General features: G+C 30.2%; 1 protein-coding gene across 2 annotated transcripts; it reads left to right on the forward strand.

The window, feature by feature from the left end:
* The first annotated feature begins 625 nt into the window (after positions 1–625).
* On the forward strand, positions 626–7,578 carry LOC109797291 (Cysteine proteinases superfamily protein). 2 transcript variants are annotated; one of them, XM_020357278.3, is made up of 10 exons: positions 626–850; positions 1,063–1,262; positions 2,059–2,132; positions 2,576–2,630; positions 2,759–2,833; positions 3,068–3,141; positions 3,240–3,288; positions 6,353–6,437; positions 7,156–7,212; positions 7,321–7,578. In XM_020357278.3, exons 2-10 carry the CDS (start codon positions 1,092–1,094, stop codon positions 7,362–7,364), a joined length of 684 nt encoding a protein of 227 aa, XP_020212867.1. In that variant the 5' UTR covers positions 626–850; positions 1,063–1,091; the 3' UTR covers positions 7,365–7,578. The 2 variants fall into 2 exon arrangements, with proteins under 2 accessions (XP_020212867.1, XP_020212866.1); XM_020357277.3 differs by having other exon boundaries at positions 628–828.
* The last annotated feature ends 9,367 nt before the right edge of the window (positions 7,579–16,945 follow it).

Genomic DNA, 16,945 nt, shown 5'->3' on the forward strand with positions numbered 1-16,945 from the left:
TTTTTCGAAAATAAAAAAATATTAAAAAATATTATTACATAATTTTTTTAACAAACATGAAAATAATAATTTTTCTCATTCTGTATATTATCAAGAATAAATAAAGATAACTTAAAATAAACTTCTCTGGTAGGATATCAGCTGACACTCCTATGTGTTATTTTCATACATATAGTAGTACCAATTAATATTTGAAACTCTAATTACGTATTTAGTGCATCCAAATCCAATAACACTGTTCTGACGAATTAGTCGGTTCTTGTATAATTTGTTGTATTGTACGGACAAAAGTTTGGTACTCCATTAATTAGGTTCGTTCCGGAGTTGGAGGCACCTCAAAGGGTGGGAATGGGATAGCTGGCCCCAAGATTTAACGCTGCTGCATACACAAGGTAGGATTCGAACTCTTGACCTTGCTTAAGCGTGGATCAACCCCTACCGCTGAACCACACGCTTGGGGTTTGTATTCCATTAATTAGTTCATGTTTGTTTCATATATATAGTATAATCTATGATTAAATAAAAATTAATTAGTCATTACTTTTATTAATTTACATTTGACTAAATAAGAAGTAAATAAGAGTGGTCAAATTAGAAGATTTTGAAAAAATAAAAAATAGACGGCTCACGCCGACGCAAAGCTACCGTGTAGGCCTTTTCTTTCTTTCCCCCAAAACGAAAACCAACTGTTTCCTCCAACACTACACCTACTTTTCTTCACTTCTCATTCAACTTCTATTCATCTCTCATTAATCACTCTTCCCCGTTTCGTTTCGTCTTTCTGTCGTTTCTCTCTACCCCATCCAAAGGAACTCAAGGAAGGATTTGGTTCGGATATAATTTCTTTTCTGTTAGCTTCCATTTTCCTCTTATTTTAAATAATCAATGTTTTAGGTCCTTTCCCCCTTAAAATTGTTGCATAAAAAATTACATTGAAGATCTCCTTTTGTTTTCTAGATTTTCTTTATTCATATTATTTTTTTGCTGGATTGTTCTACATGTGATGTTATAAATAGGCGATTGATTTATTGCTTATTTATTTATTTATTTTTGGATATGTAGTTGGTTTGAAGGTTATTGTTGAGGAAAATATGATGAGCGAGAAGATGAGGAATGGGAGTGGGAGCTCGAGCTCAAGTTTGAATAGCATATTTCTGGATACAGAGGATGACCAAACTATTGCAACCATATTAGCTGAGGAAGAAAATCTCAAGGCAGAGAACAAGCTTGGAAAGAGACTTTCACATTTAGATTCTATACCGGTAAGATAGGAGAATCATGCTTTATTACAATGGATTCACCTTTTTTATTTCTTTTTAGATCTTATAAATTTTTATTTATCTACAATAAAATAACGTATTTTTTCTTTGTAATCGGCAGCTAAAATCCAGGAATAAACAATGGATAATGAAAGATTAAAATCATATTACTTTATTAAATATAGGAGGAAAAAGTAAATAAATTTTTTTAAGAGCCTAAAATAAAAAAAATACATTTTTAAACCTATTATTTATAAAATTATAATCACTCCCAATTTATGTTTTGTATTTTTTTAATTTGCTAAAGTATGCTTAAGCGAATTTAGATTGAACGTGGGGTTGGTACCAAAAAAAAGAAAGATTGTACCTGGGGCCAACCACACGCTTAAGGGACCATATTCCTTTCCATCCGAACCAACTCGCTCCGTTAATCATTAGAAAGCTAATAAATAAAGTCTTGTCAAATATAGGAGATGATGGATGCTTTGACAATGCAAACTGAACAGAAGGAATACTGTACAAAATGTAGTTTGTGGCACCAATTTAGGAGTTGAGTGTATTGGAGATTCCACATCGACTAAAAATAAAGCTTATAATATAAGTAAGGTTACTAGTTAATGTGAGATCTCTAATAGAGTGGAACTTGTGTTAACAATTAACGTGATGAAACATAACTTCCGAAATTGTCAAAGCTTTATATATCAATTGTCACCTGCATTATTTATGCCTTTTCTCCTATTTGTATACTGTTATCTGTTTTTGGATGAGAATACTAATTCAGTATGTTGGCACTTGGCAGCACACTCCCCGTGTTAATGGAGAAATTCCTGATGTAAACGACGCAACAGTAGACCACGTGAGGCTGTCTGAAAGGTATAGACTAGCTTAATGTACAGTTATTACTTTTAGTTTTTACATATTTGCCTTTTCCCTTCGGAATGAATTTCAATATCGCCTTCCATGCAGCCTTTGCTAATTGAAATTAATAAGAAGCAAACGTGTTCAATCTCCTCAACCTTATTATTGTCATAATGATGAGGAGGATAGATAACATGCTATTTGAGAAGTCTATCATACTTCTAATTTTCAATTTCCATGGGGTTTTGAATTTCTTTTCACTATTTTTGAAAAGGAAGCCTAAGTTGAATTCTCAAGTTGTAACTTGATTGGAAAGTTCGTGCTATAGTGAGTTGTACCTAAGTCAATGATAATGGTTTAGAAGCATGGGCCAGAGCAGTTTGTGTGAACCAAAATTATGTTTTTAAGCGTAAGGTATTTTGTTTTACCTAATAATTATGCTGCATCATTGTCTACAGGTTAGTTACATATGGTTTGGCAGAACTACAGATGGAGGGTGACGGGAATTGCCAGGTTTTTCTACTTCGTTGGAATTTGTTTTTTATGCCAGCTTACAGTTTTCTCGTCAATTGGTACTTTTGTTTTATGTTCCTTTCCCTTCGATATATTTTGTGTAATATCTATGAAGTCTTGCTGGACAGTTTCGAGCTTTAGCAGATCAGTTGTTCCGGAATCCTGAGCACCACAAGTATGTAAGGAGGCAGGTTATAAAGCAGGTTACACTAATTTCTTTGGCTATTTTGAAAATTTTCAATGACACTCTGCATCGTTTTCACTCTTCACCCTTTTTTACCCCTCATGCTATTTATGCGTAATTGTCTATAGACAGTTGGGCGATGTTTAATACTGTAGTATTCTGTTTTCTGAGTGGGAGACATTCAAGTCTGTTTCTCTACTAATTTCACATTCTCATTTATATTTTCTTGTTTGGCTTCTCTTATTTTCCCCAGCTAAAGCATCACAAAAAATTGTATGAAGGTTATGTACCAATGGAGTACAAAAGCTACTTGAAGAAGATGAAAAAGTCAGATAACAGTTGGTGTCATTTTTGCTTTGATTTTGGAGAGCATGTAATATTGATGGTAAACACTAATTTAATATTTGTATGTTGTCTGTCAATAGATCAGGGGAGTGGGGAGATCATGTTACTCTACAAGCGGCTGCAGACCGTGTAAGTTATCTAAATTCTATAGATCTATACTTGAGCATTAAAAGTTTCTTATTTTTTTCCTCTGAACTACATGTTTGTTGACAATCTTTCATTCTAAGGACTATGTTGTACAATCAAGAAGACAGTGATATACCTAGAAAAATATAAAGCATCATTATGTGATACTTAATCAAAAAGTTGGTCTCTGTGAGAAAACATTTCTTCAATAGCTTGTGTCTTGTACTACTTTTATGCCATCAACCTACTTTGCATTGTTTTCAATAGAAAAAATTAGGACATTTGTTGTAAAAGGATTTTCCCTATTTTCTTATTATAAAAATAAAAATACTCCAAATGTAAAATTCTTTGTATTAACAGATAAATTTGAAAGAAGTAAGGACTGTGCACTTCTTTTTATCTTTCAATTTTCTGTATATCCAATTAATTGGAAGAAATAAAATAACGTACTGCATCAATTAGAATTGACCACGTGTTGAATGTCATCTAATATAAATGGTTGTATGTTCTTGATTGATGCTTATAACAAAACTATGGTCCTTGGGCTCACTGTTGTTAATAAAGAGATAGAAAAGAGAAGCATATGCTGAAAATGTGTAAAATGCACACTGCGGACATACAGACAGCTAAATTGTATATTGGTCTAATAATGAATATGCATGTCCTAGTTTCCTTAATTGAAATATATACGAAGATCTGGACCTAAAATCATATGCATAGTGAACCTATGAACTATATTAAGCTATATTACTATTGCTAGATATATAATATAAAACCATTTGTGTCTCCACCTTACAGCTTAATCTTTTGAGATAGTTGGTTCATGCCAATATATATTTAACATGCCCCACCTTAAGTTAGAGCATATAAATCATACCCACACACTAAGCTTGCTACACAAATAATATATTTATTGGAGATTAATTTTATCTATTGCACATTAGGGCTACCATTTTCTGGTGGATTAGAGTGCACTCATAATCAATGATTATAAAATCAACGATTGAGAATTATGATAAAATTAAATACATATATAATAAAATTTAAAATTAATTATAATATCAACTATTAATTTTTTTAATTAATTGTGATTATTACACTCGCCAAATTCATAAATGCTAACCCTTTGTAAGAGTTTCCCGTCAATTAATTGAGTGAGTTTCATCTTATTTCAAATAGTTTCTCTTTTCCTTTAGGCTTCTAAGTAGGGGTGTTAAATCCAATTACAAACTGCTAAATTGGTCCAAAAAAAGAATTATCAAAATCTAATCGAGGACTCAAAATTGAAAAACTATTTTTTATTATTATTGGTTTGAATTGGTTTTTGGATCTCACTTGGAAAAGAGCCACACTAGTATTGAGTTTTATAATGTACTACAATTACCAAACAGGCTATTGAAATCATATCCCTTTTGATCTTCCATACCAATTATCACCAAACGATGTTTTTCTCACCTATCAAAACCCAAACTTAAGGCTCATGAATGGCTAGAATTAGAAATGTCTCCCTAGCTCTGAAGCCTAAAATATTCCCTTTCAACCAAGTTCAATTCTAAAAAATGAGTTTTGTTTATCAAAATACAAAGTACGCCAAAACAAATCTGGTTTCACTCTACAAATCATTTCCAACAGTCTAAAACTTTACAAACTCTTATAGATTATTGAACATAAGATTTACAAAGAAAACTTTGAAAATTCACAACAGCAGCTTTAGATGGTCTTCCCACAGCAAGTAGGTCCTTAAGGAATAGCCTAGTCATTACTTGAAATATGAATGACAACTAAGGAGTGAGTTTTGTAGCTCAATGAGGAGGTAACTTAAGTAGAAAAACTTAAGAAAATGTTATAAAACTGAATTCCTGAATAATTCTGTAATCCTTTAAAATAGGTGTCGCACTTGTTCTTTGGCTGCTCCACTTCTCCTGGCCCATACTCATAATGACAACCCTATCATTGCTCATAATTCTTCTTCACAAGTAGGGATTTAAAGTGCCACCTTCCTTCCTCATAGATAGATAATAGTGGGTAGAAAGAGTTTCCTATCCATGAGCTGATACATGCCTTGTCAAGTTTCCATGTGAATCTGAGTAATTTTAGGGTGCACTTATTGCCGAGAAGGAATGTAGGCCCATTTCTGCTTTAACTAGTCTATTCAGTTTAAAAGAAAAAGAAAAAAAAAACTTCAGGTATTGTGTGGGCTAAATTCTTGAATCTAAATAGTACTTTTGGGATGTGCTTGCTTCTAAACGTATAACCCCTTTTAATTCTTTTTTCGATACATCAATCCCACAAAATTATATAGTAACATCAATTGGCAAACAAAAAGGGGCTCATTTTTGTTCTGTATATGATTGACTTTAGTGAGTATCACTCGGTAGTTTTTAGTACCAAGAGATTTTAATAGCTTGGTTGTAATTTTTAGCCTATTAGACTCTCTGTTTTCTTATAATTTTTTGTTCGGGATGGACTGTGAAACACCGAGTAAATGTGGAAGCTTATGTTTCGATTGGCCATGTTAATTACGCCTTGTCAGTTTAGAGTAGGCGTAATAACCTGTTAAAATTGTTAGTTATACTGTTATAAATTGAGGCAGAAGATGATCGAGGAAGATAATTAGAAGGTGAGAATTAGTTTTGGGTGGTAGGGACCAGACTCTTGAATTCCTAGGAGTTCGTTTCATTATTCTTATTGATTTTTCCTTTGCCAATTCTAGTATCACAGTGATACAGGATTGGGAATTAGGGATATGGTTTGATCAATAAAATCTCATTTCATTCTAGTTTCTGATCCAGTTTCAATCAGCTCAATGTTGTATCTAAGACATGAGGCTCTCCCACCCAACAAGGCTTGTTTTGGGGTTGGCCTCTTCCCAAGGACTAGTGCTGTAACAATATGTTATTTTCTTCGCTTCTTGTAATTTCCCGATTTTAGGGTGCTCATTACGACTTTTATTATTATTATTATTATTTTTTATTTCTGCATTTATTTATTTATCATTTCGATACTTAGATTTGTTTGCTATTTTTGTTAAAAATTGATTTCTGATTACTCATGGTTTTTTCTTCAGTTTGATGCCAAAGTTTGTTTAGTCACCTCTTTCAGAGACACTTGCTATGTTGAGATCCTTCCAACTGACAAAAGCCCTACAAGAGGTAAGTATTGTTAATGTTACTTTGTCTAACATTTTGTCTCGTTTGCCCTTATTTGAAATTTTCATTTACTCTTCTGTTGTCTAAAAGTGTAATTTAATCTCAGTGACCAATGAATACCGAGAGTCTCTTTGATTACCGTAATAATAGTGCAGACCAGTGCCCCTTAAGTCTTATGGTTGTTATAGGAACCAAAATTCAAATGATGATACTGGACCAAAAAGTTATTTAACCCAGAAGAAATTAATGTGAGGGGTGCCCTTCATAATGGTGTCATGACTTAGAAGTTAGAATTAATATCATAGAATCTAATTACTTAGTAGCGTTGTTTATCTCAAACGGCTTTTAGAGATCTTATATTAGGGAATGCCTACTGTCACTCAAATATATTTATTCTCATTCGTCATTCCTATTTGAGTAAAATTTTCTAAATTATTAGTTTGATTATTAAAAAAAAAAGAGTTTATTTAAAATTAAAAAAAATGTATTTTAAATATTAAAAAAATTCAAGTAGGAGTGACAATATGTTCCCTTTAAATTAAATTCATTTCTTGATCTTTCAAATAGCTTAGCTATTGGATGAATTTGTATTTTAATGATTATAAGATGACAAGTTAGCACAAGAAATTATTTTCATCCATAGTTTTTACTTCTAACTGGTAACTCCAGGCTTTATATTTCTTTGAGTTGTTATGTGATTTATTTCTTCTTTGATTTGTAGAGCTATGGCTAAGCTTTTGGAGTGAAGTGCACTATAACTCTTTGTACACTAGCGGAGGTGATGTACTGATTAATTTTTCTTCTTTCTATCCCTGTCTTCTCTTTATAGCTTCATAAGTGCTATCAAACAATATGCTCATATTTTATTTGTTCAATGAATTTACAGATGTTCCTTCTAAAGTGCCCAGAAAAAAGTATTGGCTCTTCTAGACTGATGGCAGATTATGGAATCATGAGAACAACTGACTGATAGTGGACATTTTTTTTTTTTTAACTTATTGTCGTTTTATACTTTGTAACTCAGTCATTTGTCCCCTTCCTTTAGGGGCAAACCATAGTTTATGTATAATATTTACAATTACCATACTTGTACAAATTACATATCTAAACTCTGAATTTATAATTGTACAGTTATTTACTACCATGTGTACTGTTATATTTTTGTTTTCATCATAAAGGCATTTTATGTATAAAAAAAAAAAAAAAAAGCCATTTTAGGGGATTTATGAAAAAAATTAGGTCCGAATCAATTATAATATCGGGTTAGGCTAGTTTTATTTTATTTTTTTCAGGTCAATCTGATTCCGAACCAAGCTAACCAAGTCATTTTTGGATAGATTACATACGAAACAAAAATCATTTTGGATTAGTCTTTTTATTTCAATATCAAAATTTATATAAATGATTTTCAAATTTTTTTAAAATTGTAAACTTGATTTATACATTATTAACTTTTAATTTAATGATTGAATAATTAAAATTTGATATGCAACATAAATTATTGAGTGGAGTAAGTATTAAGATTTACTCATAAAATTAGTAGATTTTTCCTTATAAATACATACATATATTACTAGTAAAATATAAAACTATATTAACTAAGAAAAATTAAGAGGAAATTAATTTATAAAATAATTTTATATAATTATATGTGCATACCTTTGTAAAACTATGATGGAATAGTTTCAAGGAGGAATAATTTCCCCTCCAAACTTCGTTTGATCTTTCATCTATGAGATTTTTTAAGAAACTTCAAAAATATAGAAGAAATGGGAAATGGTAGTGCCACGTCAAGAGAAGATAAGCCAAGAATGATTCTCCTAACAAAGGAAATGATTTTATAATATAAAGAAATAATACAAATGAAAAATAATTTTATAATATAAAAAACAATAGAAATGGAAATATAACTTGCAAATTGGATCAATGTTGAGTCTGTGTTCCCGAAGGAATGAATACATTTCAAGATGTTTCTCTTCCAATTTTTGAGTTTCAGTTAGTTTAAAAAGTTTCGTGATTAGTTAAAAATTTTAATTTTACTTTATTAATAAAATTAAATTAAATTATTATAATAATGATTTTAAAGGTCCATGATGTTAATATAATATATTTCATTTTGTTAAAGTATGTTTTTTTATTATGTTTTTGTAAATAAAATTTATCTTAAATTTATTTTTAGTTCCTCAAATTTAAAATAAATTTATTTTTGTCCTTGAAACTTAAAATTGTTATTTTTAATCATGTAATTTTTAAAAATATTATTTTAATTATTCAAGTCACTAATAACGTATCCGAAAATAACAAAAAATTGTTATTTTTAATCATGTAATTTTTAAAAATATTATTTTAATTATTCAGGTCATTACTAACGTATCCGAAAATAACAAATTGAGATAATTAGTATCAATTGGGTTTAATGTGATATTTCTTCTTCTCCTCCTCCTCTTCCTCCTGCTACTGCTCCTCCTCCTCCTCCTCCTCCTTCTCCTCCCCCTTCTTCTCCTCCTTCTTCTCCTTCTCCTTCTCCTTCTTCTTCTCCTTCTCCTTCTCCTTCTCCTTCAAATTTAAAATTGTTATTTTTAATTTTTATAATTTTTATAAAACTTATTTTAATCCTTTCATGTCACTAATAACATGTCTGAAAAATAACAAATTGAGATAGTTATATATAATATCAATTGAGTTTAATGTGATGTTTTTACTAACAGAATAGTAGTAAATAGGTTTTATGTGATAATATTTAACATATTTTCTAACAAAATTTAAATATAAAAACTAAAATAATTTATTTTTTGAAATTATAGAGATTAAAAAAAACTAATTTAAAATTTGATGAATTAAAAATATATTTAAATCATAATAAAAATATTTGTGGCAATTATAAGTCGCCAATATGTATAAGTAATAATAGTTAAAAACCACAAAGTTAACCCGTGTTAATTTAATTGGAAGAAAAGGATAATATTGCATTAGTTTTGAAAGTTGAGAAACTAAATTAAATTAAATAAATAAAAGGTATAAAAAAATACTAATTTAACCTATAATTAGTCAATCTTGTGAAAGTTTGTTTGAAAAATTTTAAAGATTAGAAAAATGAGAGTATAAGTTTACAAAATAATTATTTCTTAACTTTGCCATGTTAATTTAAATGCTAGACATGTAAAAAAATTTATCATTAATTCATTACTTTTGATTTAATTTTTATTAAATTTACCATTCATTTTTCATTGCATTTTTTTAGTGATAATATGAATTATTTTTTATTTAAATACATGTGTAAATATTTTTTTTAATGAAATAGAATTAAAAAAACTAAAATTATCAAAACTTTAAATAAAATGAAAGGAAGAAATATATTCAAATTTCGTTACATTAACTAATTAATACATATATAGAGAGATAATTATTCAACATTACATTGGGACCATAACTATGGAATCTCCATTTAAAACATAGAAAAAGAAAAACAAACCCCGTATTACATATATTTATTGTAATAGAGGTAAATGAGTTATTTATTCATTATGCATAAGTATTAGGAGGTGCTTATGCAGCTAGCATCGATCGAGTTGATGCGAATCAGGGACATACATTTGGGCCTTCGCAACCTCTTAACAATTTTTTGCCCAATGGAACTTTGCACAATGCAGGCTTTTTCTTGCATGGAGTGATGGTGCTGCCTCTGCTTGCTCCTGCTTTATTAAAGCCGCGTTTGCCCCCACCTTCTGCTTGTTCAGGGAAAGCTGAGCACACCACAAGAGCAATAACCAACACAGCCAACACTGATCTCTTTGAGATTGCCATTCTTATGTGAAAAAGATTTTTGGGAAGCTTATTATTAATCAACCAAACACTTTTATTTGCTTTTCGGAGGTGCATGCTTCCGTTTAAATAATGATTTTCTTTTCTATGTTAGGTTTCATGCATGCATGCATTCAGCACGTCAAAAATAGCTTATAGCTTTAATAGCCTCTTGTTATTTGGATAACTAAATTAACGGAGTTCTTGCCCAGCCTTGTCCACAAAAGATCCATGAATTTGCTACCAGAGCAAGAAAAAGCCTTTGCCTGAATAACGATTACCTAATTAAGGAACAATCTTCAGCTATTGTAGTGTGTCATTAGTATTTCTTTTCTTTAAATAGAAATTACTTTTATCTTCTATCGAGTAAACAACTTTAATCGATAAAAATCAAGACAAATTATAGTAACACTTTCTTGAGACATATATTTCTCATTTTTAATTACGATATTGCCCTAACTTTCCTCATTTAGTTGCCCCTAATTTATGACACTTCCATCAATTTTGTAAATCACTTGAGAGTTTGAAGTTTTACGGCAGTTATACAATCGACAGTACTAGTTTTAAGGATCCATTTCGGGTTTGTCTTTTTTCCTTTCTCGTCAAATGTTTCTTTTTGTTTGGTCAGGGGAGAAGAGAGAGAAATTTTTAAAAACAATTTTTGTTTGATTTGAATTTTAGAAAAGGAGTAACACCCTTATTTTTATTTACCACTTATGTATTTTTATTTAACACTTATGTATTTGTTCGATATTTATTTTAAGAATAAGAATATAAAAAAAATCAGTCGACCCAATTGATCCAACTCAATCTAACTTGTTCATGATTGAGTTAAATTAGGTTGGATTTTAAAAGAAAATACACAATTTTTATTAGAATCTTACAATTACTCCCAAGGTGCTATGACATCCTCGTTACTCCAAGGTTTGAAGTAAAATGGGACATCTGTAAAGACAATCTGATAATCAAGTTAGAGGAGAGTTTTGGTAAAAAAATTAGATTAGGGTAAAATGATACCTGATGTCCCATATATATGTTTGATGTTGTCTCTAGGATTAAAGATATTGTTGTATGATACTCAAAGATATTTCTTTGTGATTACATAGGAATGTTATTGATTAGCGGAGATATTGTTCCGTATAAGTAAAGATATTCTATTAGGTGATCATAATGTGCTAAATATGACATTTATGAAAGATATTCATATTATTAGTCGTTAAGGATTTAATCGTTTAAGGCTTTATTGCATTATGATGGTCGAAGGGCCCGATGTGAGTGAGTTGGAAGAGGCCAACTTGACTTGTTCGAGATAATGTGAGCAAGCTAGGGCGAGTGAGTCGGCTTGGCCAAGATAGACACATACATAAACTCAATCAAACATAACCGGTTGAATTTTGATTGGATTAGATAACGAATTCATTCAAACCAAATCCAACCTAACATAACTCACTTACACACAACTAAATAGTGTGACATTGAAACTAGAGATTAAATTATATGTTAACTTTATATATATATTAACTTTATAAATTCAATTAATCATGATTAAATTAATTATAATTTAAATATTTTAATTTTAATTTAATTTTTTTTGGCATGGTTATATTAAAATTAATCGTTGTTGATTGGAGTTAATTTATACTGATTAAAATTTAAATAATAATATAAGAAATTGATGTCAATAAATTATTTATATAAAAAAAATGACAAAAAAACATAAACTAAAACATCGTATAAAGACAAATTTAATTAAAGGTAGGTCGTTTTCTTCATTAATCAGCATTGGAGGTGAAATTTTTGAAGAAAAATGAAGAATAAAAAAAAATGCACAATGAAACATGGAAGGATTATGATCGAAGGGAAAAGAACAAAACATATATAAAAGACTATTTTATGCATTTATTTGATACATCTCACGAATATTCATCATTGAAAGGAAACCTTTTGTAGAAGAGTGGTTACGAAGATAACAAAGATGCATAATGTAACGTGTGCAAGAGTTACGGTCTAAAGGAAAAAGAAACGAAAGATAAATAAATATATATATATATATATATATATATATATATATATATATATATATATATATATATATATATATATATACTTGTCGTAACTAATCTAATTAATTTGTCCTAAAAAAAACTATTCAAATTAATTTAACATAATATTAATATTAACTACCTAAGGAATAATCAAATTACTCTAAGAATAACTCTTGATAAAATTATTTTATTCAATAATTATAATATATGTTGATTTCTAATGATTCGGTTGTTATATTAAAAATTCTTAAAGCATATATTACATATATAAATTTTAAAAAAATTTATAAAAAAACTTAAAAATTATTGATACTTCATTTTACTAATTCAAATCGATATATAATCATAAAAATATTTTATATATTGATTTTAATCTATATAACAAAGTATTATAGTTTTTAAATTTTAAAAAAAATTGTAGACTTGATATCTGCTTTAATTTTTTTTAATTTAATGATTGTATCATTGAAATTTAACATACATAATAAATTATTGAGTATAATAATTTTATCAAAAGTTACTCTTAAAGTAATTTAATCCTTTTTTTAATTACCTTAATTAAATTATTAAATTATATATTATGATCATAATAGTCGATGATAATTACCTTAATTATTTCATATCAAAATATATTTTTGTCATAATCGCCTAATTTCTACAATTATATATTCTAGTCGCAATCACTTAATTACTATAATTATATACTTTTATGAAATAAAAAATAAAAAACAATTCAACAACATTTCAAAGGAAAAAAAATTAATGTGATGTCAATTGAGTTTTGCAACTAAAACATTAGTGTAAAAAAATACTTTTAAAATTGGTTAAAAGAGAATCAATTTTAAAAATAACATAGTGACATTCTTGTAAATAATATTACTATTTTTAAAATCGATTAAAATCTAACTGATTTTAAAACTACTTTCAAAATTATTTAACTTTTAACCGATTTTAAAAGATGTCACGAGTGCCACTTTTAAAACATGGTGCATCATCAATGACTTTAATGATATCTTATCCATTGATGATAAATGCGACTGAGTGGAACACCCCTGACTAATTAACATGTCTAAAGAAGCTATCACTAACTACATTCTAATAGACATAATACTCAATGACTACCCCTTTATGAGGGCCAAATCTAGAGGAAATGATCATGTAGTTGAAGAAAAACTAGATAAAGCCATGGCAACCTAGTCTTGGCTTAATCTGTATCTAATTACTTTCTTCTAAACCTTATTGCTACTATATCTAATCATTCACCTATCCATCTCAAACTAACTGGTTAATTTGATAGGTCATTTCGTAGAACTTTTTGCTTTGGAAATGCATGGCTCTTCGAGTTTGATCTTCCTAATATTGTCATCAACAATTGGAAGGCATATCAAAGTTTCAAACTTCTCACCAAAATAACCAAATGCTTAAATAAACTCAAATAGTGTGACATTCATATCAGATTAATATATAAAGACCATATCAAAAATTCTAGGAGGCAATTGGAAATATATCAACCACTCCAAGACAACACCTCCATCGCCAAATTTAATGAAATTAAAATCCTCATGTGTAATCTTGTGTAGGAAAATAACTTTTGGCAACAACGAGCAAAGTTATATTGGCTTTGAGATAAAAACCTCAACACTAAATTTTTTCATGCAACAACCTTGGTAAGAAAACACATGAACCACATAAGGAAACTCTTGGACATGGATGATAAGGCTATTGATGACCCCAAAGGAAAGAAAAACACAATAAATATTACTTTAACAACCTTTTTACCATCAACACCAACAATGACTACTCCCCTATCACCAATCTTGTTATTTTATTTCAATAACGCTCAATTCACTACATCATTCAAAATAGACAAGTGCACTAATGCCCTCCACAACATGCACAATGAAAAATCCCTAGGACCATATGGATTCAACCCCACTTTCTATACAAATTTTTTTAGGACATTTGCAACAACTATGTAGTCAAGGCCTGCACCTCGTGGCTTAAAAATGGTGTTATTCCAAAAGCTCTCAATGAAACAAACATTGTACTCATCCCAAAATGTGACAAGCCAAACACTATGAAAGACCTTAGACCCATCTTTATCTACAATATACTCATACAAAAAACTATCAAAGGTTATCTCCAACAAGCTTAAACCCATTCTACCTAAGTGCATCTCAGAAGAACGATCAACCTTCACCAAAAATAGGTCCATACTTGATAACATTTTAGTGGCCAACAAAGTCATACATTATATGAAGTGTAAAATGGAAGGTAACAAAGGTAAATCTGCGCTTAAACTGGATAGTAGTTAAGCTTTTGATCGCATGGATTAGGGTTACATTCAAGCCATTCTTGCCAAATTGGGCTTCTTTACTAAACAAATTGCTTAGATATCAATGTGCCTTGAATAAATGGAATGCAACATTCTATTTAATGATGATACTATTAGACCGACCATGCTTAAAAGGGGCCTTAGATAAGGCGACTTTTTTTCTTGGTATCTTTTTATTATTAATGTTGAGGGATTAACATCCCTTAAAAAATGTCAAAGATAAAGGAGTTTGCACGGAGCAAAGATCTGTAAAAGTACTTTATCCATTAGCCACATTTTTTATTCGCAGATGATATTTTTCTTTTCTTCAAAGCAACTAACCAAGAATGCAGTGCCATTAAAGGCATACTAAAAATTTATGAAACAACATCAAATCAATATATCCATCTCACCCAATCAAAAGTATAATTCTAAAGAAATGTTAGCCATTGTCTCCACGCCATATCACCTCTATTATGGGTGTCATCGAAAGCATGGGCACTTGCAAATATTTTGACATCCTATCACTCATTGGAAGAAACAAAAGGGTTTTATAAAACCACCTTAAAGACAAGCTCTAGAAGAAAATTAACTCCTCGAAAGGGAAGGACCTCTCCATCACAAGAAGAGAAGTCTTAATCAAAACAATGGTCTAAGTCATCCCCATTTATTACATGCATGTCTTTCTTATCCCCAGCTTTATTGTCAATGAACATGAAAAGATGATGAATTCCTTCTGGTGGGGATCACATCAAGACTTTAGAAAAGGTATTAAGTGAATGTGATGGGAAAAGCTCTCTGTCAAAAAAGAAAAGATCATGGAGGAATAGACTTTCAATACATCTTTGACTTCAATCTCGTTATGCTTGGTAAACAAGCTTGGGGGCTCATTTCCGACCTCGATACTACCATCTCCAAAATCTTGACAACTAGATATTATCCTAGAGGGGACTTTTTTGAAGCTAGGATTGACAACAATCTATGCTATACTTGGCATAGCATTTGGTCAACCCAAGCTCTTATTCAAGATGGTTATACATGGTATGTTGGAAATGGTGAAAACATTATTGTTTGGAAGGACCCAAGCTTTGTGAAGAAGGCAACCTTCATATACAAACCAACCTTAATCAAAACTATCACAACAAGAAAATCATCCAACTAATGGATCATAACCAATCAAGCTTGAATAGGGAGTTAATATTAAGTTTCTTCGACAATTGAGATACAAAAATCATCCAAAACATTCAAATCATAAATACAATTTTTGAGGATGTATGTATATGGAATCTAAGTAAGGATGAGATATACTCACGAAATCTATTTACTTCCACATCACTAAACACATGACTAAGAATGATGAGCTTCATGAGCCTAACCCTTCTAGAGCACTATCTCAAAACTCAATATCTCACCTAAAGTTAAAAATTTCATTTGGCATGCACTCAAAAATTGTTTACCAAACAAACCTTGATTATAAGGACACCAGAATATCGAACCATGAACGAAGAAAGGCATGAGATAAAAGCAAGCATATTGGTTATTCATTGTATTGTGAGTCCTAATTCTCGACTGGAGGGGACACCAAAGGCCTCTGCCCTTCCATCCCTTGGATAGATAGAGAGGAGGGGCAGAGTTTTTGGTTTTTTCATGTTGTCAAAGAGTTGAACAATGAAAATAGATGGCGAGTGCCTGATCGAATTGATCGGATCATGTAGGAACAAGGTTCAAGTCTACCGGTCTGTTAGGATGCCTCAGCTGCATACATCACTGCACTTCCACTTGACACCTATCGTTAATTAGAAAGATGGGAAGTACTTGTAAAATATCTTATTAATAAGCAATGATACTTAAAAGCAACTTCCATTAAGATATAATGGTATAATATAAAAATTTGTTTAAAAATAAATAACAACTTTTAAATAAATAACGTTATTTATAAATTAACAAAATATTTTTTAGACTTAATTTTTTAACAAATAACAAATAACATAAACTATTCTCACAAATTAAAATAACAATCATACATCATCAAGGCACACAACAAAGAGTAGGGAGCAACCCAATCAAAATCAGATGCAACCATGCTAAAAGGTTGGGTGGGAGCACATACACACTACATAGTACATACAGTTTATAAGGTCAGAAGCGTCATTTTGGGAATTTGCTAGACTCTTGAGTCTTGACTCAGCGAGAACCTTCAGCACGAGGGAGGAGGAGAAGTGAGAACAACATCACACACCATATAAATTCCAGCCACGTGTACATTAAGCCACGTGTCTTCTCTTCACTGGGCTAACTCTCATTCACTCTGTCATACTACCCCGTAAAACACACTCCAACCAACAACCAAG

The sequence above is a fragment of the Cajanus cajan genome, chromosome 6, assembly GCF_000230855.2.
Source record: "Cajanus cajan strain Asha chromosome 6, NIPB_CcT2T_4, whole genome shotgun sequence".
NCBI classification, from domain to species: Eukaryota; Viridiplantae; Streptophyta; class Magnoliopsida; order Fabales; family Fabaceae; genus Cajanus; species Cajanus cajan.

Excerpts from the sequence above, each read along its gene's own strand:
- LOC109797291 (XM_020357278.3), top strand. The coding sequence starts at position 1,092 with ATGATGAGCGAGAAGATGAGGAATGGGAGTGGGAGCTCGAGCTCAAGT. Across the intron at positions 2,133-2,575 it reads CACGTGAGGCTGTCTGAAAG|GTTAGTTACATATGGTTTGG; the intron begins GTATAGACTAGC and ends CATTGTCTACAG. Across the intron at positions 7,213-7,320 it reads CTCTTTGTACACTAGCGGAG|ATGTTCCTTCTAAAGTGCCC; the intron begins GTGATGTACTGA and ends ATGAATTTACAG.